Source organism: Tenrec ecaudatus, unplaced genomic scaffold, assembly GCF_050624435.1.
Source record: "Tenrec ecaudatus isolate mTenEca1 unplaced genomic scaffold, mTenEca1.hap1 Scaffold_719, whole genome shotgun sequence".
Taxonomy (NCBI): domain Eukaryota; kingdom Metazoa; phylum Chordata; class Mammalia; order Afrosoricida; family Tenrecidae; genus Tenrec; species Tenrec ecaudatus.
The window spans coordinates 185,741-211,297 of record NW_027459613.1 but is presented as its reverse complement, the minus strand read 5'-3'; the positions used below and the strand labels follow the sequence as shown (position 1 = coordinate 211,297).

General features: G+C 39.1%; 1 protein-coding gene across 1 annotated transcript; it reads left to right on the top strand.

The window, feature by feature from the left end:
* Positions 1-1,611: 1,611 nt before the first annotated feature.
* On the top strand, positions 1,612-23,185 carry LOC142436862 (DNA replication complex GINS protein PSF1-like). Its single transcript, XM_075540245.1, has 5 exons — positions 1,612-1,721; positions 3,989-4,053; positions 13,326-13,424; positions 14,428-14,518; positions 23,066-23,185. Exons 2-5 carry the CDS (start codon positions 4,019-4,021, stop codon positions 23,183-23,185), a joined length of 345 nt encoding a protein of 114 aa, XP_075396360.1. The 5' UTR covers positions 1,612-1,721; positions 3,989-4,018.
* Positions 23,186-25,557: the final 2,372 nt, after the last annotated feature.

The following is a 25,557-nucleotide window of genomic DNA, read 5'->3' as shown; positions in this document are numbered from 1 at the left end:
AGGAAAAACAAAGAGAAAACTTGGGGTGAGGACCTTTTTGTATAGGTCACAGCCTCTAGGGGGTTGAATATTGATTCCAGATGGAGCTTGGCAGGCCTATCTGTTTTCTGTGGTCCACGCACCTGATCCAGTAGGGCGTTTTTACAGCTTAGGTGATAGCTGAGGGGATTCTTTCTGGTAGAGAAGCAGCTGGGTCAGAATGGCTAATCATGGGGGAACTTTCCACGTGTCCAAGAGCAGCGAGGGATCCAGCAGTGTATTTTTTGCTAGTGCTTTGAGGAGAATCTCAAGCATTTCTGGGCATGGGGGTGATAATCCATCTCTAGGCATGGGGATGTTAAACCATGAGGGCATAGCTTTGTCTTCAAGCAGAAATGGACTTACAAGGATATCTCTGTCTGGTGTATGGGTGAAGGTAGGGGCTGGCAATTGTGATATCAGGAGGGTGTGGGAAACAAGTGAGGATCCTTTCTTAGTGCCAGCTACCAATGTGCCAGGCTTCTGTCTGGATGGAATGCGTCAGGCTAGCTGACAATTCACCTGTCTGTTCTTGCACCACTTTTGTTTCCCTTCATCTTCTAGTTAGTTTTTAGTCCACTTTTCTATAATTTCTTCTGAAGCTCAAGGTTCCAAGATTACCTAGTTTTACTAGATCTCTTGTATCTTTGTTGTAAGTTGTCTGTATAGTTATTCATTATACCTGATGTCCTTAATTCATAAGGTGAGCATCACGGCATGCCAGTTCAATAGAACAAAGTGTTCTTGCAATTGAGGGAGAAAAGAAGTGGAGGTCCAATGTCCATCTGCTACCTTAATTCTAAACCTATCAATATTAACAAGGGTTTAGGAGGGAGGGGGTAGGGAGGGAGATAGAAAAACGAGGAGCTGATACCAAGGGCTCAATTAGAAAGGAAATGTGTTGAGAATGATGAGGTCAACAAATGCACAAATGTCCTAAACACAATGGAATGATGTATTGATTGTGATAAGGGTTGTACAAGCCCCCAATAAAATGATTTAAAAAAAAGGGGGGCGACTGATTACAAGGATTTACATATAACCCCCTCCATGGAGTTGCACAACAGAAAAGTGGATGAAGGGAGATGTGGGCACTGTAAGACATGACAAAATAATTGATAAATGATCAAGGTTCCATGAAGCAGGGGAAAAAGTGAGGAGCTGATATAAAGGGAGTAAGGAGAAAGCAAATGTTTTGAGAATGATGGCAAAAATGTACAAATGAGCGTGACACAATGTATGTACATATGGATAGTTATATGAGCCCTCAATAGAATGATTTTTATTTTTAAAAAAGGGAAAAGAGGAAGTTTCGGGGGGTGTGGGTGGTACATCTATTCCAAGCTATGCTGCTCCCTAAACTATGTGCTCAGATTAGTATTGGAAAATTCGTCTCACCTCATGGATAAAGTCAAATGGAACCCCAAGGACTCTTTCCAGAGGGCCGCGTTCCACCGGAAGAAGGCACCGGTCACCGCCTCCCCACTTCCGGTCATATTTCTCTACCGCGTATGGAATTGTCCCTTTGCAACCACCGTAGCCACGCAACCTGCGTCCTTGCCTTCCCATTGGTTGGGGATTTTTTCGCCAAAGCGCAGGCGATTTCCTAGACCTGCGCTAATAAGCGCGGCGCGAACTAGGCTGCAGGGAACCCGCAGACTCTTCGGTCAAGTGGGCGGCCGACAAGGAGGTCCCGGTACCAGGTCTACCCGCCATGTTCTGTGAAAAGGCGACGGAGGTGGTCCGCGAACTGCACCACACGCCAGAAGGGCAGCTGCCCGCCTTTAATATGACGGGCTGGACGGCAGAGGGCGGGATGGAGGTCCGGGGAGCTTGGCTGAAAGGGGCTGGAGGGTGAGCGGGATCTCCCCTGGGCTGCTCTTTTCGCGGTTTGCTTCAGATTCCCCTGAGGGTGTGAGCCAAGTTCCGGAAGGGAAAGTAACAGCATAACAAAAGGTTACTGTGGGAGAAAGAAGGAAGTTACTGTACAACTCAGCAATTGCGCTTCCTCAAAGTCTACTTCCTTCCGTTTTGCTTGATTTTTAGCTTTGTTGCTTTTCCTTTGCTTAGCCAATACGAACTAAAGTAAATTTGAATCCACCTCCATTCTGCCGAAGAAAGCTGGAAGCTTTCTGTTCTTTTAAAGATTGACAGCCTCAGAAACCCACAGAACCAGTCGTTTTTATTGGATCTAGCGTTTTATGCGCGTTAGTGTGCGCGCACGCACTCAGTGAGCAAAATGTGATGATGAAGTAGGCCTCTGGTGCCAGACTGAGATTCATACTCTGTTCGATCACTGTGGACTCAGGCTTTCTGTGCGTCCAGTGTTCTCACCAACAAAAATGGGCATGATGATGGTACAGAGCTCTTGGTGTAGTGAGGAACTGTACCTGACACACCCAGGGCTGAGTCCCTGTATGCTGTTTCTACAAGAAATAATAATAGTGCTAACAGTCGTATTGTTACTATTATGATTATTTGTCCACTACAATACCATGGAAGTAGGAATGATGTTCAGCACTTAGCTTGCAATTGTCTCTCCTCATCATTGTGTGAGATCTGAGCTGTCTCCCCCCACCTCAAACATGTGAGTGGAGAATTGAAGTTAGGAGATTTGTCAGTGGTGATATAGCCAGTAAAGAGCAGAGCTAGAGCTTGAACCCTGGAAGTCTGGCTCAAGAGCCTGTACGTTTAAGCATCGTAGTAAACAATCATAGGGCAGCAACTAGATAGATGTCAGTGAGAGGACCAAGAAACACAAGTGAATAGAATGCAATGTGGTAAGTGAAACTGGTGTTGCGTAGATGGGAGCATAAAGAGAAATGCTACTGGGGGGTTGGGAGTGGGTGTTCGAGCCTTGTATGAAGTATTAGCCCTCACACAGGCAGGTGATAAACAATGGCTTAAGACTCATGATCACAACTGGAAAGATTATGTATGGAGATGTCAATGGTGGGTTCTAGGATTAGAAAAACTTCGGCATTATTCCACAGGCATTTGGAATCAGGTAGAGGTTTTCAGGTAGGGGTGTGGCGCGATGTTTTTATATTTTGGAGTACTTATTGGCAGTAAAATGAGGCCTGGAGTTATGCATTGGGCTGCTAGCCTAATGGTCAGCAATTCAAACACACCAGCCATTCTAAGGGAGAAAGATAGCCGCTTCTGTAAAGATTTACAGCTGTGTAAACCATAGGGAGCAATTTTCTCCGTCCTATAGGGTCATTTAATCAAAATGTACTTAATGGAAGTGGTTTTGGTTATTGGCAATATGGAAAATGCATCAGAAGAGAAGAACTAATGGAGGCAGAGAGATGAGCTAGTGGTGAGAAATGTGGATGATTGAAACTCAATTCTACAGATATTGATAAATGAGTTTTTTAAGTGATTGAAGACTAGCAGGACTTGTAACTTTTAGAATTGTGGAGATGAAATGGGTAATAAATGACATCAAGAGTAAACAAGGCTATTCATCATCATCAAATATTTTCAACATATAATTGGCTACAGGGTTGGTTGAACCCAAGACTGTATTTTGGCTGAAAGAATATGTGATGTCACTTCTTTTCAAATGGTCAACTATCTTATTAATATTTATGAATTTTAGAATTAAAACATTTTATTTGTCTAAGTGAAAAATTTCTATCTTAAGGTAGATGGTAGGAAAAATTCCTTTGGCCTTTCTTTTCTTGCAGTACAAACCAAAACTGTGTCTTTGGGGGAAAAAATTGGGAGAAATATTTTAAAACTTGTATTTGTTGTTTTTGCAGTGAAAATGTGTACTTTCATGCTCGATTAAGCCTTTATTTTTGATATAGGTACATAAATAGCCAGAATTTATGCAATGGCTATGGATTTTAAATAAATTATATATATAAATTGAGGATAAATGTAGTACAGATAGACTTAGGGGATTAATTGAATGCATTGGGGAATCCATGGATATATATCAAAAGCAGTTTATATATTCCAGGAGGATGGATTCAGACAAATTCTGGAGGAGATGAAGGCTTTATATGAACAAAACCAATCCGATGTGTAAGTTTTCATAAGATTTTTTTTAAGTTATCAGAGTTAAGAATTAATTAGAAATAATATTAGCTAGTTGATTTTGCATCATATTTGGGTTTTTTTTAATCTCTGTGCACCTGATTATATTCTAACTATATAATTTAGCCCAGCTCTAAAGGACTTAATATTGCTTATTGTTATATCTGCATTTTGGGTGCTTTAATGCATATTTGTTGGTTGATTGATATGACGGAATTAGGATAGACCCAAATTGAGATACAAGTGAATAAAAGCACTAACAAAGTGGAATACATACATTTTACTTTTTAAAAAAATTAATAGATGTTTTAATGCATTGAGTAAAGAGAGTAGACAATATATAGTAGGCAGTATAGACAATAGACAACATGATAGCTACATGTTGGGCTGCTGACTGCAAGATCAGCTGTTTGGAACCATCAGCTACTCTGAGGAGGAAAGATGAAGCTTTCTACTCCTATAAAGTGACAGTCTTAAAAATCCAGAGGGGCAGTTCTACCCTGTCCTATGGGCAGAACTGCTTTGGGTGGAAATCAACTCACTGGCAGAGTTTGGTTTGAGTATCGGCGCAGTAGAGATTATTCATAGTTGGAGTGGAGTTTATACAGAACTAGTGCTGCAGAAAGCTCAAAAGGTTTCTAGATTTACAGATAGTAAAAGTTCAGCCTGGGATTTGGCACAGTGACGAATTTGAGCTGTAAGACAAAGTAATAGTGCCCTGTGATTTGGTCAAAAAACAAACCAAGCTCACTGCCATTGAGTCAATGCCGACTCATAGTGACTCTATGGGACAGGATAGACTGCCTGTGTGGGTTTCTGAGCCTTTTTTAAAACAGTTTTATTGGTACTTAATCCACATATATCACACAATTCAATAGTTCAGTCATATCAAGAAGACTTACATAATCATTAACACAATCAATTCTTTAGAGATAAAATTACAAATAATGAGTAAGAAAGAAAAGACCACCTTGTCTTAGAACAAGCAAGAAATGCTCTCACCTAAACAGCAGTTGTCAACCTGTTGGTTACGACCCGTTGGCGGTCAAACAACCCTTTCACAGGAGTCACCTAAGACCTGAAAACACATTTCCAATGGTCTTAGGAACCAAGACACTGTTCCTCTAGCTGTCTCTAGGCAGGGCTGCCCATATGCAGATATGCCCACATACGAGTAACTGGCGTGAAAACTGTTACCCATGCTACACTATGCTTTACAACAAAATTAATTTCATTTGTAGTTAGAAATTAGTCTTTCACAATAGAAAATGTTTTTGTGATTAATCACTCTGCTTTAATTGTGTTCAAATTGTAACAATGAAAATACTTCCTGCTTATCAGGTTTTACATGACGATTCATAACAGTAGCAAAATTACAGTTATGAAGTAGCAACAAAAATAATTTTATGGTTGGGGGGGTCACCACAATATGAGGGACTGTAGTAAATGTATATTAGGAAGGTTGAAAACCACTGACCAAGAACAAGTTCAGGTTAGAAGGGAGGTCATCTGACCATGTATCCAGTTCATTCCAGCATAATCACACTTACAATGATCTCTATCTGATAGAAAAGCTGTTCGAGACACTTTCCTGTGACTAGAGGGGATCTGCTGGTGGCTTAATCTGACTAGATACTCTGCAGATGGGTTTGGGGCCCCCCTATCTTCTATAGCATTCTATAAATTGGGTCTTCGAAATTTGGGCTCTGATACTTTTCCCTTTGTCATTTTTGAATTTTGTTTTGCGTGCCTTTGGGTCACGCAAGCTGGTGTGCTTCTTCTTTGTGGACATAGTTCACTCCTCGTTTAGATGACTACTTGTTTGAATTTAAGACTCCACACACTATTCCGATTGATAGTGAGCACCATTTGTTTTCTTCACCACACTTAGCTATAGCACCCTTATCTTCAGTGATCATTACATGAGGTGGGCAAGGCCATGTTATCCAAACTAACTGTCTTTGGATTGGGACTAAAGTTAAATTGGGGCCAGAATCCATCTGCTTGTCCCTGGGATATGCATAGCTCGGGTTTACTTTGACAGCCATACTATGACAAATTAATACCCTGTAAGACCAACTACCCCACCAACAGCAGCAAAACAACTAGCAGACAACTAAAGAGAAACACAAACAAAACAAGCAAATGAAAGGCAGGGAAAAAACCCAAAGAAACAGAAAAGTAACACATTGTCAATCATTGCCCCTGGAGTATAAGATGATTGCACTGGCAACACCATCAAGTTTTCCGATGACACATCATTCTGCTGTAGGTTTGAGGAGTCTGCAAGTACAGTTCTAACTTGAGCCGAAACCCATGAGTTGTTGCTCCACACAGTTAGATCTCATATTCAGTTGAATTCTGTTTACCCTAAGCAGGGGGGATCGATGCCAGGGGAAACATCCTGGATCAATTCTTCCAAGTTTAAATCCCTGCCCAACAGATCAAAGCCAGTCATATCACTGAGAGGGGAGCATCAAGGTACTAAATATATGGTGATTCTGAGTCCCTTTTGATGGACTCCAACCAAATGGGGTTCCCCCCAAGGTCCAATGACCATCACTTCCACAGGTCCAGGGCAGCCACTCTGCTTCCTCTTCTATCTAAGCACCCCAGTCCTCAGTCCAAGGGTACAGGCACCTTTGAGGCCAGGCTCAGTTCATTCTGCTGGGCCTCTGTGTTAAGCGCTTGTGTAGCCCGAGTGATGCCATGCTGACCACAAGGTTTACCGTACCACAAGGTCAGCATCCAGTGACATCTTGGTGTTTAGTCCATGGCATGTTTTATTGAGCTTTGGCTAGAGACATATTTGTAGTGTTTACCCAGGAACATAAAATCTGTCCCTATAGGTTCCCTACAATCATTGTTTAGCACACCTTCCCAATGTGAGGATATTTCTCCCCAATCACCTACCATGCTCGCCAACAGAACTATCAGTGATGTTCCTCTCCCCTGGCCTAAACTTGATTTCCTGGCAAGGTTCTTTCATTTCTGTGGGGATTTGCCCCAGCCTTGTCTTGGTGTAGACCCTCAGGTGGATGGTCTTATCCCATATCCCACCTCTTTGTGGAGTGACCCACTTTGCAGGATATTTTTGGTTTAAGGATTATTTTAGGACTTGGGTTTTTCCAGTTTACGTGGCTCTAGAAAGTCTAGAGTTCTTGGTAATTTGAAATTCAATTTTGAATTTTTCCCTTTTGATCAGCATTCGTTTATAGATTCTTTAATCAAAAAGTTCACACTATCAATAGAATTGCCATGTGCCCCTGGGGGTGATTGATAATGTTCTCTAATATAAAATTACAATGATGTCTCTTAAGATTAACCAGAGATGTACGTAAACCATAGATAACATGAATGGGATTTAGACTTGCATTTAATTCTAGCCCAATATGAGAATTAGTTCTTGTGACTTGGCCCTTTTTGATGCTCACTGAAGATATGGATGCTATAGCAAAGTGTAGTAAAGAAATTTAGATGGTATGATTTTTAGAAAGAATGGCGCATGGGGGTCTTATTTTTCAACAAGCAGCCTTCTGAGTGAAATATCACCTAAGTCCACATGGAAGAAGCACATCAGCCTTTGTGACCAGAGGAGTGTGAATAATTAAAACTCAAATATGAAGGAGGGAATAGTATTAGAGCTTAAATTGTGAACACCTGATTTGCAGAAGGATATGGATGACAGTGGAAATCCAAAATCATTTGCAAGTTCCACACAAGTGGTTTAAGATTCCGGTGAATCCTCTCTGACTCAGTTGAAGGATGTCAGTAGTCTTGCTATCAGACAGAGAGTGTTATAGAGATGATTACAATAAAGCATGATATCATTTGACCTCTGTTTTGACCCATTTTACTTCAGTAAAAACAAAGTGCAGGGGAAATATGTATGGATAAAGCTCTGTGAGTCCTCTCTGAGCATAGACAAGTGTTGTGGTTAGCCTTGCTGTTATGCAGAGTGCATTGGAAAGTGGATTATTGCAGATGCAATTCCTTTAAAATTTAGCACCATAGCCATTGATCTCCTTTTTGACCCATTTTAAATTGATTTTAGTTTTTTATATTTTCTATCTTTTCAGTTGGGATACTTTTGTTTTACTTTGTTATTTTTAGTAGGTTTTTTGCTGTTTTTAAATGTTTTAGTGTATATGAAATCTAGGGTAGGTATATCTATTGAGACAATATCTAGATTAATGGTTCCTGAGTTGTGGCCGGGGCGGTTTGAAGGAAGTGAGTACAATAATAACAGTGAGTACAAGAAGGAAGAAAATGTTCTAAATTCGATTGTGGTAATGATTGTACAACTCTTCTTAATATGATTGAACCATTTAATTATATAATTTGCGATGGACTTTTTAACAGTTTATTGGTATATAATTCACATATCGTTGTAGAATCATCACCATAATCAGGTTTAGATATTTTCTTCATTCTTGGACTCATTGTTATTAGCTCCCCATTTCCTCCCCACCTCCCCTGCCCTGCCCCAAGGAACCATGAATCCAGTTACTGCCTCTGATTCACCTATCTTGGATTTTATATACAGAAAAACAGTGAAAACAATAAAAACAACACTAACAAGACTATGAAAGTAAAACAAAAACCTCAGTCAAAAGAAAGCTACAAGTATCTTAAGAACTAGAACACATTTAGATGGCTCATAAGGGAGAGCAAATGGTGGGGTGCTGAGTTTGAACCTAACCGCATCCGCAGGAATCCACTGCGCTCTGCATGCTAGCGAGGCCCTCCACCCCTCGTCCATGGTCACAGTGAGGCTCCAAGGGTTTGCTTCATGAGTGTTTTCCCTTCACTTTTTTTTTTAATTGAAACAGCTTTAAAATGGGTCCAAAGGAAAATCAAATAAGATATACTGCATTTTGATCTATGTCTGACATATTGATTTACAGTGTCTGATAATAGAGCTCTTCACATCCCTCAGCTATAACGAGAGGGAATTCACAAGAGGCTTGATCTCTTTGTGGACCCTCTAAATGGATTTTGGGCTTCCACTGACAACCATAGCCTTCTACAAACCAATTGTTCACAATTTAAGCTTTGATATCATTCCAGCCTTTAGATTTGGATTATGTTCACACAGGCTGATGGGCTCCTTCCATGTGACACCCCACTTAGATGGCTGCTTGTTTGAAAACAAACCTTTAAAATCCCCAATACTATTTTTTCTAATAGCTGGGCACCATCTAGGTTCTTCACCACATTTTGCTGTAGACTCATATCTTCAGTGATTTCTTCATGAGGGCAACCACCAAGCAGGACCATGTCATAAGAACTAGCTGTTCTTAGATTGGGACTAGAATTAAGTACAAGCCTAAAATCCACTCATGGTTTATAAATGACTCTGGTTCACCTAAGAGACATCATTGTCATTTTATGTTACAGAACAATATCAATTATCATCCCCTTGCTGACTCATGACAACTTCATAGGGCAGGGTAGAACTGTCCTGTGAGTCTCCCAGCCTGCACATCATCACAGGAGTAAAAAGCCTCATCCTTCCCCCACAGACTTGGCTGGTGACTTTAAACTGCTGATGTTTCACTTAGGAGTCTAATGTGTAGCCGGTACACTTTGATGGTGTCATTAGTTTAGCCAATGTTACAGAATTTAGAACATTGTCGAGAAAGGGAAATTATACAAGTATGGGCCAGCTGTGAACTGCAATACATGAATTGTTGACTTGTGTAAATTAAACCTTTAAGTGACTGAGCACTATTTACAGAAACAACAGGAGTTGGTGATAGGGCAAACGTTCCAATAATATTTACAACAGCAGAGCCACACCTGCCATAAAAAGCAAAGAAGCATTAAAACAGACTGGTAGTTCTGGGCCACTGTTCTTGGTGGCAAGAGATTGAAACCAAGTCCCGTGCTGTGGTTGACTTCTTTCACTAGTTTAATGACATCGAGTCCCATCCATATTGTAGATTGTGCCAATTCTTCATTTCTACGATTGGCTGAGTAACAACATCAGCAGCAGCAGTAGTGTGTACACGTATATATCACATTTTCCTATTCATGGGCATTAGGTGGTTCTTATCTTCACCCATTGCAAATAGTATAGCAAGGAATGTTGGTGTACAAGTCTGTTTGCATGTCTTTTCAAATCTGGGTGTAGTAGATCAGATTTTTGTTGAGCTGCGACACTACTACCTACATTAGCGATACCATTTTACATTCCTACCAGCAATGGATACAGGAAATTTTTTTTTTTTTTGGTAGTGAGTTTGGTTAGGTTTATTTATTTTATTAAATCATTTTATTGGGGGCTTGTATAACTAACTCTTTGCACAATCCATAAATCCATCTATTATGTCAAGCACATTTGTTGCCATCATCATTCTCAAAACATTTTCTTTCTTCTTGAGTCTTTGGTATCCGCTCATTTTTTACCCTTCTTCTCCCTCCCTCCCTACCTCACAAAACTTTGATAATTTATAAAAATTTTTTTCATGTCTTACACTGTCCAATATCTCCCTTCACCCACTTTTCTGTTTTCCACCCCCAGGGAGGGGGTTATATGTGGATCATTGGTTCCTCTTTTCTCCCCCACCTTCCCCTTACCCTCCTGGTATTGCTGCACTCATTGATCCTGAAGGGTTTATCTGCCCTGGATTCCCTGTGTTTCCGGCTCTTATCTGTATCAGTGTACAGCCTCTGGTCTACCCGGATTTGTAAGGTAGAATTGAGATCATGATAATTGGGGGAGGAAGCATTAAAGAACTAGAGGAAAGTTGCGTGTTTCATCAGTGTTATACTGCACACTGACTGGCTCGTCTCCTCCCTGTGACCCTGCTGTAAAGGGATGTCTACTTGCCTACAGATGGACTTTGAGTCTCCACTCCGCACTCCCCCTCATTCACAATGATGATTTTTTTTGTTCTTTGATGACTGGTACCTGTTCCTATAGATACCTCGTGATCACACAGGTTAGTGTGCTTCATCCATGTGGGTCTCTATCTTCAAGCCTTTAAGATCCCAGAGGCCATATCTTTTGATAGCTGGTACCATCAGCTTTCTTTTTCACATTTGCTTATGCACCTGTTTTGTCTTCAGCAATCATGTAGGGAAGGTGAGCATCATGGAATGCCAATTTAATAGAACAAAGTGTTCTTGCATTGAGGGAGTATTTGAGTAGAGTCCCAATGTCCTTTAATACTAAACCTATAAATACATGCACATTAGATCTACTTCTCCATCATCATATATAAATATTGGCATGTACACACCTGTATTTAGACCTTTAAATACTCTTTGACTCCTAATTCTTTCCTCTATTTCCTTTTGCTTTCTTCTTGTCCCACTATCATGCTCAGTCTTCATTTGGATTTCAGTAATTCCTCTAGGTTATACTGCTCTTGATCAAGCCCTACCAGGCCTCCTGCACCCTCCTGGCCATTGATTTTGAATCACTTATTGTTCCCTTGTCCCTAGGTTTGTTAACACCCACTTCCTTTCCCCCCACCCCCGCCTCCCCTGCTCCCATATCTCCCCAGAACCAGCAGTCCGTTGTTTTCTCCTTCAGATTGTTTATCCCGCCTATTTTTTCTAGATAGAATTGCAGAGATAATAATATGCACAAAAAACAAGACAGAGCAAAACGAAGCAACAAAAGAAAACCAAAAAAAGACAAAAAAAAAAAAAAAAGAAAAGCCTGTAAATAGTTCAAGGTCTGTTTGTTGACCTTTAGGAGTGTTTTCCAGTTGAGTCTGATGGGGTGGCACACTCTGGCCCCAAAGTCTATTTTTTGTACTCCCTCAAGACTTCTTTGCTCTGCTTCCTTTGCTGTTCTGTTGCATGGCTCTTAGTGTTTTGCCTCAGTGTGATGGGGTCAGATTGGGCACAGTTCCCACACTGTGTTTCCAGTGTTGTCCCCTGGTAGCACTATGGGTCAGTGAGGTACATCGTGTCTCATAGTGGACTGGCCATATGGTCCTCTCTGTGCTTTGACTTCTCTGAGTGGAAATATCGTCCTCAGGGCTTGGTGGGCCAGGATGTGTTCCACTTTGAACTACTTTCTTGTATTCATAACACTTGTAAATTCTTGTTTTAAAAATTTGTCCCCCATCTTCCTGATGTCCTTCTGAGAAAACAATCACTGTAAGCAATGTCTGGTTAAATTATATATCAAAAGAAATCTTTTTATTTACCCACCTATAAATGTGATTTTTGTTTAGGACATTTGATGTATGTTTTTAAGTACTTGGTATTAGGTGTATTTGTGCTTAGTTTGTACAATGTAGACCATAATCTGGTACCCATAGAGTGACAGCAGATAGAAAAACCTAACAGCACAGGGTGTGCATTTTTCCTGTTTTCAGGGCCTAGTGCATTATGTGGAACAAAGCATGGTGGACCCTTTTTATATTCATCTAATTGCTTTAAAATGCTAAAGTAGATACTTACTCCTTTTGTTCTTCTGGTTTTAAAATGTGATCCATATCAAGTGTCTAAGAAGATGTGCATTTTATAGGGTGAAACTACTTCCTCTGTATATGAAAAAACCCTAAAGTATAGTAAAAAATATAGATGGGGAAATAGCAAATATTTGTTGAATGAATAAACTGCTGACTCCATGTCCAGCTACAGTAGTGTGGTGAGGATTCGGAAGTGCTCCTAGAAGCGGAGTGCTCATACAATAGAAACATCATGTAAGACCACCTTCTTCGGGCCATGATGTCAGGTTTTCTCTTACCTCAGTGAACAAATAGGACACTTGTCTTTTGAAATAATAGAAAGCAATCAGTGTGCAAAACTGTACAATACCAAATGGTTAAAGGAGATTAAATTAGTATAGTATCATTGCATTGACAAGTTAGTTAACTTGGCTTTTTCTTACTTTAATCTTGTAATGTGTAAATAAAAGTTCTGAAGTAGAAGCAGCACAATTTGCTTAGGTAAACTGTTACGTACAAATAGGTAAAAATGTGTACGTGTATCAGTCCTTTGAAAAATATCATGGAAAAATTAATTTTTTTGGTTCTGTAGTGCCAGGAACTGGATTTAATGGTTTCTTGTGGGGATTGTAGGGGTGGTTGGTGGGAAACAGGAAGCTAATAACAATGAGTACAAGAAATAAGAAAATGTTCTAAAATTGATTGTAGTGGTAATTGTACAGTTTTTTGTACAATTCTTAATAACTATTGAATTGTTTGATGTGAATTGTTACATGTCAATAAAACTTAAAAATTTTTGTTGTTCTGCAGTGTATTTATCCATTTTCTCTTTAATTCTCTTCCTAGTAATGAAGCAAAATCAGACGGAAGAAGCAATTTGATACCAACCATCAAATTTCGGCACTGTTCTTTGTTAAGAAATCGACGCTGCACTATTGCGTACTTGTAAGCTGCTGTGATTTTACTTGTAGTAGCAGGAAACAAAGAAGAGTTTTCCATGGGGTTTCTCAATTAAGTTTCTGGTTGATAGCAACAGATCTCAGATTTATTTATCTCTGTGGTTATGCATGGAGCCCTGGTAGCATGGTTACTTGTTGGGCTGTGATCTACATGGTCCACAGTTCAAAACCACTAGTAGTTCCGAGGGGAAAAGGCCGTGTTTCTATTCCTGTAAATAATTACAATCTTGGAAACCCACAGGGGTTTGCTATGAGTCAGCATTGGCTTGATGGAAGTGAGAGTGTTTTCAGTGTTTATGCGCTGGACTGTTAACCAGAAACAGCATTTCAAAACCACCAGCTGTTCTGCGGGGAAAAGATGAGGCTTTCTACTCTTAAAAAAGAGTTACAATCTCGGAAACTCACTGGTGCGCTTCTATCCTGTCCTTACAGTGTCAGTATGAGTCAAACAACTCCATGTGGCAGTGAGTTATTTCTTTTAAGTTTGATTTAATGTAAGCATTTTAATTTCGTTTTTCCAGTTTAAAATTTGTATTGTAAAAGATTGCACTATTCTTGAAAGCAGAGAGAATAATATAGTGAAGCTCCTGGAGTTGTCTTATAAATTTAACAATACATTTTCCATAATTTATGACATATGTATGTTAGGCTACTTAAAACTAAGTACTAAACATCAGATAACATTTTACCACTATATACTTTAGGATACATCTCTAAGAAATAAGGGCCTTTCTGATCTTTTTCCACATTACTGCTGTGTCACCATCACAGTTACGACAATGAACAGTGCTAGGGGCATCAGCCCAGTTCCTATTCCCGATTTCTGGTAGTCCCAAAGATGTCTTCTTAGAGTAGATCTATTTGCATCAGAATCTTAAAAAAAAAAAATCCACAAATGACAGTTTAGTTGATAAGATCCTTGAGTCCTTACTGATAGAACAGTGTCTGATTTCCTGCTTGTTTCTATGCTAATACTCTCAATGTCCTAGGTATGACCGGTTACTGCGGATTCGTGCACTTAGGTGGGAATATGGCAGTGTGTTGCCTAATCCTTTACGATTTCACATGTCTGCTGAAGAAGTAAGTTAGCACTTTTTCAAGTTAATGATTTTGGGAAAATACTGAGATCCTGGCTTTTTTTTTCTACAATGATGTTTACTAGTATTTCTCTGTTTTATGTAAATTTTCTATATTTTGTTTGTGAGAATGTGTAGAGGTAAATATAAACTACTAACTCAGCAGTTTGTATATATAATTTATTGACACATACTTTTTGAATTAAGCAACCATTCTTACCATACTTTTCTGAGTTATTCCTCACTAGCATAAGCTTACTACTCCAAGATTCCTAGCTAATCTTTTGAGTTGCTATCATTTGATCCATGATTTGATCACCTTTTCAGCAATAAGTTTTCAGCGTTTTTTAAGCAGTTAGTACTTACTGCGATAGGCATGGGAAGTATAAAACCAAACTCATTACTCTCAAGTCGATTGTGACTAAAACTGCCTCAGAGGTTTATAAGGCTATACATTATTTTTGTTTTGAACTGTCTTATTTGGCACATAATCCATATACACTATCAATCTTTATGGAAACCAACTGCCATATTTTTCTCTTACAGAGTAGCTAAGTGGATTCAAATTGCCAACCTTTCCATTAATAGTGACAAATGTAGCAACTGCCACTGGGGTACCCTCCTGGAAGGGAGTAGTAGTAAGTAATTCTAGTGCTACAGGGAAAACTGACAAACAATAAAAAAAGGAGTTTCTTTTATTTATTAGTGATTCATCAGTGGAGTTGAAAAGCCGACATTATTCTTAGGAGATATGTAGTTTTCTAGTCAGCATGAATAAATATTCAGAATAAGATGAGTATTTGTCACTGAAGGTAGGGTGCTAGACCAGTATTTCAAGATAGAACATTAGAGTCAGAACACTTGGTTTCAACTCCTGACACTGCTTTCTAATCTTGGGCAAGTAACCTCATTGCTCTGTGTTCACTCCTTTATTTACAAAATGGGGTCATAGTGTGTCCTACTACAGCCTTGGTTCTCAACCTTCCTAATGCCACGACCCTTGAATAGAGTTCCTCATGTTGTGGTGATCCCCAATCTTAAAATCATTTTTGTTGCTACTTCATAACTGTAATTTTGCTACTGTTGTGAATTATAATGTAAACATCTGATATGTAGGATATATTTTTAGTTTACAAATTGAACATATTTAAAGCATAGTGATTAATCACAAAAATAGGTAATTATATCTTGTGAAATACTGATTTCTAATTATAAATAAATGAAATTTTGTCTTGAAGCATGGTGTAGCATGAGTAACAGTCTTAATATAACAATAGTGAACTACATTGCTACATTTTGCGACAGTGTGCGTAAAAAGCCAGAAGGTTGAGATAGTTTCTTTCTCACTAGATCAGAAATTCTCCAGACAGTCTTTGCAAGAGCACAAGATCATCTTCCACAACAAATCTACTTCTTTATTTAGACTTGATAACAAACAAGCTGGAAAACCCTGTTTCACAAAGATAAGTTGTTGGAAATGGAAGAAAAAGGTACAACACAGTCTCCGACAGAACAGGACCTGACTGCAAACACTTGATCCAGAATTTTGTAACTGGCATTGTAGAGAAATCAGTTCTCGCTGCATCGCTGTTAGTTCAATAAACGTCTCTTGTGCTATCTCAGGAACATCTTCAACTTTGACTGCAAATGGGCTTCTGGCAAGTGCAAATGAGGTGTCGGGTAGATTTGGAAAGTACGATGAAATTTCATCTGCAAGCATATGCAAGTGTTCTTTCACAGAAATTGTAATCCTTTTGTCTGGTTCAGTGTCATGTTCTTCAAAGAAAACAGATAGGGTAGGCATGTAAATTTTATTTTCTTTTTATTATTTTTTTGGTAAATTTTATTTTCATCCAATTTTTTCCCCCAAAGCTGATGTTTCCTTTGGAATGATCAGATATTTTCAGATAAATCAAGGCATGTTGCATTTTGTCCTTGCAGTAATAAATTGTAACTCATTCAAGATGGCAAAGATGGCAATCAAACTATTTTCTGTATCTCACTTTTATCGCTGCAAAATGCTTTGAACTGCGGTCATGTTTTCTGATAAAAAACGTTTTGAGTTCATCACCATGCTCAAAAACACCTTTTAAAACTTTTCCTCTGGACAACCGTCTCACTTCAGTTGCGAAAGCAGTAGACTGTTTAAAGTGCTCGCCTTTACAAAATTGACAGAATTTATGATGCTTCTCATTACTTCTTGTAACTCTTTTGGCCGTGTATTTGTTGCTAATATTTTCTGATGAGTTATACAGTGAGTTCCGGTGACTTTCGGTGACTCAGTACCAAACGTTGAAATTCAGATTGACATCCTAGCATAGTGGAGCATCATCTGCAAACACCACAAACCTTTTCCCAAGAGATCTTATGCTCTTTCAGAATGAACCAACTATCAAATACATCACGTGTAGTAGTTGCCATTTTAAGAGGTTTGCAAAAAAAGAAACTCATATTTAAAGTCGCCATCATTAATATGCCTCAGGTAAACAGTAACTGTGAACAGTTTGCAACGTCTGTAGATTCATCACGCTGGATGCTAAATATTGGAAGTGGAGCAGATTTACTTTCCTGGATTATCTGATCAAGAATATCAGCAGCCTTGTCTGCTATTCTTCTGCAGGCAGTGTCATTTGATAAGAAAATTGCGCTCAATTTTGTAACAAATTCATCTCTGATCATAACTCGAACAATTTACTGGCCCCTGGCAACAGTGAATCCTCAGCAATGGTGTAGGGTTTCATAGCGCTGGTGATTCTGAGTGCCACCAAATATGAAACTTCAATGACTACTACGTTTTGTTTGTGGTACTTGCCACCAGTGTCAAGTCTGGCTTTCTTGAGTTTATCATCAGCTTTGCTTTTAAAATAGTTGGTATCCTTGCCAGCAAAGCTCGGATATTTGCTATCAAAATGGCATATTAGTTTGTTCAGCTTCATAGATTCAACTAATAGAACTTCACAACAAGTAAGACATTGTAGTTTCTCAGTTCCTGCTGTCATTGAAGTAAAACCATACCATAAAAAATCCTCACTATCTTTTCTTAACGTTCTTCTACATGATCCATTGTCATGGGATGGTTGGCTAATGAAAATAATATATAACCATAGCTTTAATAATACAAAAGATGGCTCTCCCTCCTCCACCACTGCCACCTCCTCCTGCTGTTCCTGCAGCTGCCTGTGTGCTCGTTTGGTGCGGACCTGGTACCTCTTTTGAGAAGACTTCAGCATTCACCCTGGCCAACAAAAAACTCAAGGGAGGAGTCAAGACTGAGAACAATGATCAGATTAACTTGAAGGTGGTAGGGCAGGATGGTTCTGTGGTGCAGTTTAAGATTCAGAGGCACACCCACTTAGTAAGCTAATGGAAGCCTATTGTGAACAGGGTTTGTCAATGAGTCAGATCTGATTTGATTCGACAGACAGCCAATCAATGAAACAGACACACCTGCACAGTTGGAAATGGAGGATGAAGATACAATTGATGTGTTCCAGCAGCAGACAGGAGGCATCTTCTAAGGGAGCCTGCTCCTTTCCTCCAGAACTCTCTTCCAGCCGACCAAGAATCCATTCTCGATTAGAAAACCACAGTTTGATTCCACCACCTCCTGACAACTACAGTATAGTTTTCTCTTTATTTCATTTCCCCTTCCTCATTCCTTTATTGTACACAAAGTAACTGGTGCATGTACACAAGCATATTAAATTTTTCCCTTTGTTTATTTATTCGTTTACTAAATCACCAATGGTATGTTTTGATCAACATCAGGTGGAGATGGGATGGGGAAAACACTGGTTCTGTGAAAGCTCCCCTTCTCCATCAGTGGCTTGCTCATTCAGCTTCTCTCTTTGTATTTCAGTAGGTTATTTTGCTCTCACTGTTTAACAAAAACAAAAAAAATGACATGAAAAAAATCCTTGCATGCCTTGTTCGATTGAAGAATTTTTATGTTTTTCATTTATCATTGTAAAACCAAGGACAGTTTTATAACATTTTTGTATGTAGCTATTACATGTAGGGCAATCTGTCTTTAAGTAGGCGTAAATTACACTCAATGAAGCCTAGATAGTTTTCCCTTCAAGTCAAGCGTCTTTTTTAAATTTCTTATTTAAAAAAAAATAGTACTAAAGATGATACATGGCACAATTTAGTCAATACAGTTTATTAAAATTTCCTATGATTTAACATTCTCTATGTTGTGTTTTTACATACCTGTTACTATCACAAGGAGCAGTATTCACATCAACCACAGCTGAATATAAAAAGACCAATCAGCATCCAGATAAAGTTCCCATGGTACAGATATCGATATTTTGCAGTAGTTTATGATTTTACCCAGAAATAATAATTCATGAAGTGTCATTTACCACCAATACTGCTGCTTTTAACACAGCAGCTGCTCTCTACGCATGTGTGACTTGTCCACATAAACACATTGTGGTGCCAACCCTGTCACATCCACCTTTATTTGTACAAGTTGAATGTGATGGGGTTGTCTGATTATGTCATTACACTGCGTACTCGTATGTGGGCAGACCCTCCTGGAGATGGATAGAGGAGCAGTGACTTGGTTCCTAAGACCATTGGAAATACATGTTTTCCAATGGTCTTAAGTGACTCCTGTGAAAGGGTCCTTTGACCCCAAAAGAGGTCGTAACCCACAGGTTGAGAACTGCTGTATTAACAGGGTTGTTACAGGATGATTAAGGCTGCCCATTTGGAACATAGCATAGAACGGAATGTGATCAATGCTGTTATTGTGTGAGTTTGGTATAGTATATCACTTATGAAAGAAAGTGTTAGTCTGGGTTGACTAGAGGAACAGTCATACACTCATGTGTATAAGAACTTTATATAAAAGAGCAATTATATATTGAGAAAACATCTCAGCCCAGTTCAGATCAAGTTCCTAAGTCCGATATTAGCCTATATGTTCGGTACTAGTCGATAAATTCCTCTTTAGATTCACAGTATATGTAATGATGCCAAATGCAGGAATATCGCAGGCCAGTGGGTAGAAGGTCTTGTGGATCCAGTGGCAGTGTATGCATTTCAGTGTTGGCACGGGTCTCCTCCAGCTCTCTGACTGTCTCAGCGCAGAAAAGGAAGGTAGAGAGACTGGGTTTGATCTCCATTGAGCTACTTATTTCTGTCATGCCTCAAAATGAGGTCATCAAGCTGCAATTTTATTGACAGGCTGACAGGATATAATGTAATTGCCACGGCATGTATTCAGTAAATTTGCCATGAGTTTTATAAACAATTTACTTGCTAACTGCATTTAAAAAATTTAACTTGAGTTTAATTGACATAATTCATATACCACACAACCCAGTGGTTTAAATATATTAAAAAGAGCTGTGCAGTTATGATCTCCATCAATTTTAGAACATTTTCTTCAGTCTTAAACTCACCATTTGCCCCAGCCTGCCCTGTCCTAACCCAAAGAAACTTAATCCATTTATAGTCTTCACAGTAACTAAGTCCTATCCTAGATTTTACTTAAAGAAAATCATATGCGTATGGATTGTGATAAGAGTTGTATGAGCCCCTAATAAAATGTAAAACACAAAATTAAAAAAAACACCTAACTATCCTAAGTCATCATGGCAAAATATTGAATGCTCAATAAACCACTGAAAACTCCAAAAAAAAAGAAAGAAAATCATATGCAAAAAAAACAGCCCTCAATCCAAAAGAAAATATAAAAACTAGAACAAATTTAAAAGGGACCAAAAGAGAGAAAAACAATAACGTTAAAAATTATCTGTGTTAACCTACTTTCCAATGCACTCAGTGTATAACAAGACTATTTCCATTCTTTGTTCATGGTCTAAGGAGATTCACTGGAGGCTTAATCTGTGTGGGAACTGTGCAAATGGAGTTTTTGGGCTTCCACTGTCATCCGCAGTCTGCTCAGGTTTTAATCTCTAATACCATTGCCTCCTCTGATCTTGGATTGCTAAGTACATTTCCATGCTTTATTTTTATTCTGTTCATGTTCTGGAGAAAGAAACAAAGTACCTCAGCTTCTTGAGGGAACTACTAAATAATTACGTTACCAGTTAATTTTTCAGGTTCTTTTTCCATGGTCTTTGTGCCGGAATCTTACATTAAGTGGACTTGAGGGGTGCCTCTTTATTATGGTGAAATGAACAGAACATGTTCTTTCTCTAATAACAATAGCTATAGTATTTTTTTAAAAACATAGAGTGTTTAAGAGTAATAGTTCTTGTAGGATTTTATCTTAAAATTTAAGTAACCAATAGATGAGGATTTTATTTTAAACATAAATACATGAACTTGTCGTGCATAAACTTTTTTAGTTTAGTACAAGGTAGTCATGACAAGGCACACAAGTAAGACTTCAAGATGCTGATTTTAGAACCAGAAAATTATAATTAACAATTATAATGTTAGTCTTGAGATTAGATTTCCATACTTTAGACTTCATTTTGACCTTGAGTTCAATGGAAATCCCTTATAGCTGGGCTCCAAATTCTGTGTTAATAGAGTCTCTACAAGGTCTAGTCTATGGAGAGAATCACTGCCTCTGCCTTTTCCTTCTCAGAGCATAAACCGAAATTCAGTTTCTATATGTGAACATTTCACTTTGAACTCACCGATAAGGGATAGGTGATGCCATCTTTAACAAAGATTAGTGTATTATTTTTTTCCATGAAGGTAGACAAATAGTAGTTTACAAGTTAGAGACTCCAAGACACTTTAGAGAGAGATAATCTTATGTCATAATTTCTTTTTTAAAAATCATTTTATTGGGGCTCATACAACTATTATCACAATCCATACATACATACATTAATTGTGTAAAACACCCACTGCCATTGACTTTTAACAATCCTTAAGGATGAGCAAAGTAGAACTGGCTCTTTAGGTTTCTGAAGCTGTATTTCTTTATAGGAGCAGAAATCCCCTTTCTCCCTAGGTGTAACTGGTTGAGTCAAACTGTTGACCTTGGCTTTAGCCAACACATAACCCAATACTAACCAACATAGTAGTGGTGGGTGCCTTCTCGTCAGTTCCGCCTCATAGTGGCCCTGTCTAGATCAGCATGAAGTACTACTGGACTCTGCATCCTCACAATTGTTATGTTTGAACCCATTGTTGAGTTACCGTATCAATTCATCTCCTTGAGTTGTTTTTGATTTTCCCACTGACTTTGCACTGTACCAAGTATTGTGTCGTTTTCTAAGGACTGGTCTCCTGAAAACGTGCCCAAAACTTGTGAGACAAGTCTTGCCATACTCATCTCTAAGGATCAGTCTGGCTGTGATCTTCCGAGACAGATTTGTTTGTTCAGTTAGCAGTCCATGGTACTTTCGGTGTTCTTTGCCAACATGCTAATTCAAAGGCATCTATTCTTTGGTCTTTATTAATTGTTGTCCAACTTTCATATGCTTATGAGGCAATGGAAAATCCCATGGCTAAGGTCAATGGAAAATCCCATGGCATTGCTCAGTCCTCAAAGTGTGACATCCTTGCTCTTCATCACTTTAAAGTAGAATTTCAGAAATCCAAAATATGTTTAGTGAAAGAAATTTGTCACAAAATAATAAATACTGTGTGGATCTATTTAAAGTACAAATAATGAACAGCACTAAACTAGTGTTTTAGGGATGCATTCTTGGGTGATAATGTAAAATTTTCAGAATGGAACAAAATGATAAGTCTCCATTTTGGGGCTGAGGATGTGTTACTCCTTGACCAGGCTGTTTCTTAATAATGTCATTAACCTGTACATCTTTGTTTTGCCTACCTTTCTGTAATTATACATAAATAAGATTCTGAGGAGATTGCAACTAATGTCACAAAACAAAATATATATAAATTATTGTATAAAACATGAGTTTTCTCTGTAAACTTTCACCCTAACCATAATAGACTTTAAAAAATAACAAATGCCTTTTATTATTATTTCCTTCCCCCAGCCCTTTGGCAACTCTTAATCTACTTTTTTACATTTATAGAATTCCGATGACTGACTTTCCTACAAATGCAGTCGTAAAATAATGTGACCTCTTGCGCCACTTTACATGTGATAAAGGTTTACCCTTGTCAGATACAACTTAGAACTGAATTCCAAAGTAAGCCTCACTATCTTCTATTGTGTGCACTCCTCATTTTGCTTGTCCTTCCTTCTCTTTGGGGACATTTGCATTGTCTGCTCAAGCATGTTGTTCCATTCTTATAAAAAGAGTCCGTGCAGTATTTAAAGCGACCATAACTGAATCATGTGTTTTTCGTAGTGTTGTTTCTGGTTGAATGGTTTTTTTAGATCTGTGCTTAGGTCTACTGGTTTGTAAGCTATGTGATAACAAGAATTTTGTCTGTTTTGGTTGAATGCTCCATCCTAAGTGCACAGACAGTTCCTGACTCGTAGAAGACAACCATTAATGTTCGCTATATAAATACAGGAATGCCACACTCATGATCTACATGGGCGTATGTGCTGTTTGAAGTCACGATTACACAATGTTGGCAAGCTTGTTTTCTTTGTCACTTGGTAAAAAGACCATTTTTCTGTTTTCAGATAGAATGGTTCAATTGTTATAAGAAGTCCCTTGCTACTTACATGAGGTCATTGGGAGGAAATGAAGGTTTGGACATAACACAGGATATGAAGCCTCCCAAAGCTTATATATTGAAGTAAGTTTTACCTCTTGAGAATGGATTTTATTGAATGTGTGGATTATGCTCCTATTATGTAAGAAGGAGATATGAATATAGTTTTGTTAGGTGCCACCAAGTCCTATTCATAGTAACTAGATGTACAACAGAATGAAACACTGCCTTGCCCCGCACCCTCTTCTCAAACATTGCTGTTTGAGCCCATTATTGCAGTCATGGTGTCAATGTGTACCACTGAGAGGCTTCCTCTTTTTGACCATCCAGGGACTTGCCATCCAGATGACATATACACGGAGTCGGCCTCTTTAAGGGGCACTCCCGCTGTAGCTCTTCCAGCATAGCTTTGTTTGCTCTTCTGGCTGTTGATGTTTTGTCAGTGCTTTTCTGCGATATCATAATTCATAGTTATCAATTCACCTCTGTCTTATTCATTGTTCACCTTTCATATACATATTAGGTGATTAAAAAATAGCATGGCTGGGGTCAGATAAACCGAGGACTAGTTTTCATAGTTTTACTGAGATAAAAGGACCCCTGGTGGTACAGTGGTTACACATTGGGTTGCGATCAGCATGGTCCGCAGTTCAAAACCCACAAAAACTCTGTCCCTTGACTCCACCCCTTGAGGGATAAGATGGGGTTCCTGCCAGGTCTAGGGCCAGGTGTGTGGATTTCTCACCCAATGGGGGGGTTAAATTAAACCTCTCAAGTCTACTTTGAGATTGGTGCGGGAAGTGCTAGGCTTCTCTTTCCCCCTTGCCCCCTAATTGTGTTGTTTTGCTAACACATTTCCTGCTTGGGGGTGGCAAGGTGAGGAATGTTGAGCAAGGGCTGGTGGAACTGTAGAACAAAGCAAAAGTTAAGCTTGGCTAGTGACTGTCTGCACCAAGCTGACTCTGCAAAGCTGTTCTTCACCAGAGGACAGCAAGCCAAGAGGCTTGGTCAGCTGGGTTAGCTCAGGGACCAGAAAAAATTGGCTATGCCAGGCAGGAGGGACGCTTCCCCAGCGTGTGGACAGCCTATAACAAAGAGGGGAATCTGTTAGTAGTTGCTACTGCTCTCTCAGTTTAAGAAGCTTGGATGTACTTCATATTGAGATTCTCTTCCATGAAGTTTAGGATATCGCTCCTAGTGGACCTTCTCTATAATTGCTGAGAGTTGTCCGAGTTTGTTGTCTGACAGTCATTTTGCTGACTCTGCTGCTCTTTAACACTTTAAAGAAGTCTTTTGCAGCATTTATCTCATGGCTTGATTTCTTCACTAATTCCATGAATGTTGATTATGCATTGAAATAAATGAAATCCGTGTCAATTTATTTTTTTCTCTTTTTATCATTGTGTTTATTGGCCCGAGCATGAGGCTTTTTTTTTCCATTGAGCCATAATCCCTACAGAAAGCTTTAGTCTCAGTTCTTCATTAATGTGTTGAGTCCTCTTAGCTTTCCATAAGCAAAGTTGTATCATATGCATATCACAAGGTCTCTGCTTTTACACTGGACATTTTAATACTTTCATATTGAAAGTTACTACCACTAAGGAAGTACTTACCAAGGAGCTTCAAATGTTTCTGGGACTTTTTTCAGTTTTTAAATTCCATATTTGCACACACTTGAAGTCCCTGTCATATAGTTGTCATTTTGTTACTTGTTAAGTGGGTTATCCTCACTTTGCTCCTCATTTCTTCCAGTAGTACCACGTACTTTGGCGCTTAGTTAATTTTTGGATTTTGAACCATCTTTATTATCCTCTTTTGTATACTTTTGAATATTGAATAAAGTAGACCAAAGAAAAATGTTTGCATTCAACTTAGGTGTTGGCTAAATATGTTAGGTAGCCAGAATAGGGGCCATAAAGGGGGAGTGTTAGTCTGGGTAGACAAGAGAAACAAATTCATAGAAACTCATGTTTATAAGAAAGAGGTTTATATAGAAGAACAACTGAATATTGCGAAAACGTCCCAGCCCAGTCCAGGTCAAGTCCGTGAGCCCAATATTAGCCCATATGTCTGATACCAATCTGTAAAGGCCTCGTCAGACTCACGAAACATGCAATGACTCCGGTTGCAGGACGATCTTGAACCAGCGAGTAGAAAGTTTTTGGATCCAGTAGCATTGTAAACATCTCAGCGCTGGCAGGGTTCTTCTCTATGTAGCTTCTCTGGCTCCAGAGGTCTGTTGCATCAGGGTAGGTCCGTGTGGCTTTCCCAGCTACCAGGACGTAGTGCCATGTGTCTTGCCAGTAGAGCATCTCCAAGGAAGTGAGCTGAGAGAGAGAAGCGTCTCCTGTTTAAGGAGGAAATACTGGAGTTCCCAGAATTCTCAGGCGAAGGCAATGCCCACACAGAGGCCTCACTGGCTATCCTGATTGACCAACTAGACTCCACCACTTCACTCTT

Bases quoted from the DNA above. Each gene is read 5' to 3' on its own strand.
- LOC142436862 (XM_075540245.1), top strand. From the start codon at position 4,019: ATGAAGGCTTTATATGAACAAAACCAATCCGATGT. The intron at 4,054-13,325 runs GTAAGTTTTCAT...TTCTCTTCCTAG, and splicing joins GAACAAAACCAATCCGATGT to TAATGAAGCAAAATCAGACG. The intron at 13,425-14,427 runs GTAAGCTGCTGT...TCAATGTCCTAG, and splicing joins CGCTGCACTATTGCGTACTT to GTATGACCGGTTACTGCGGA.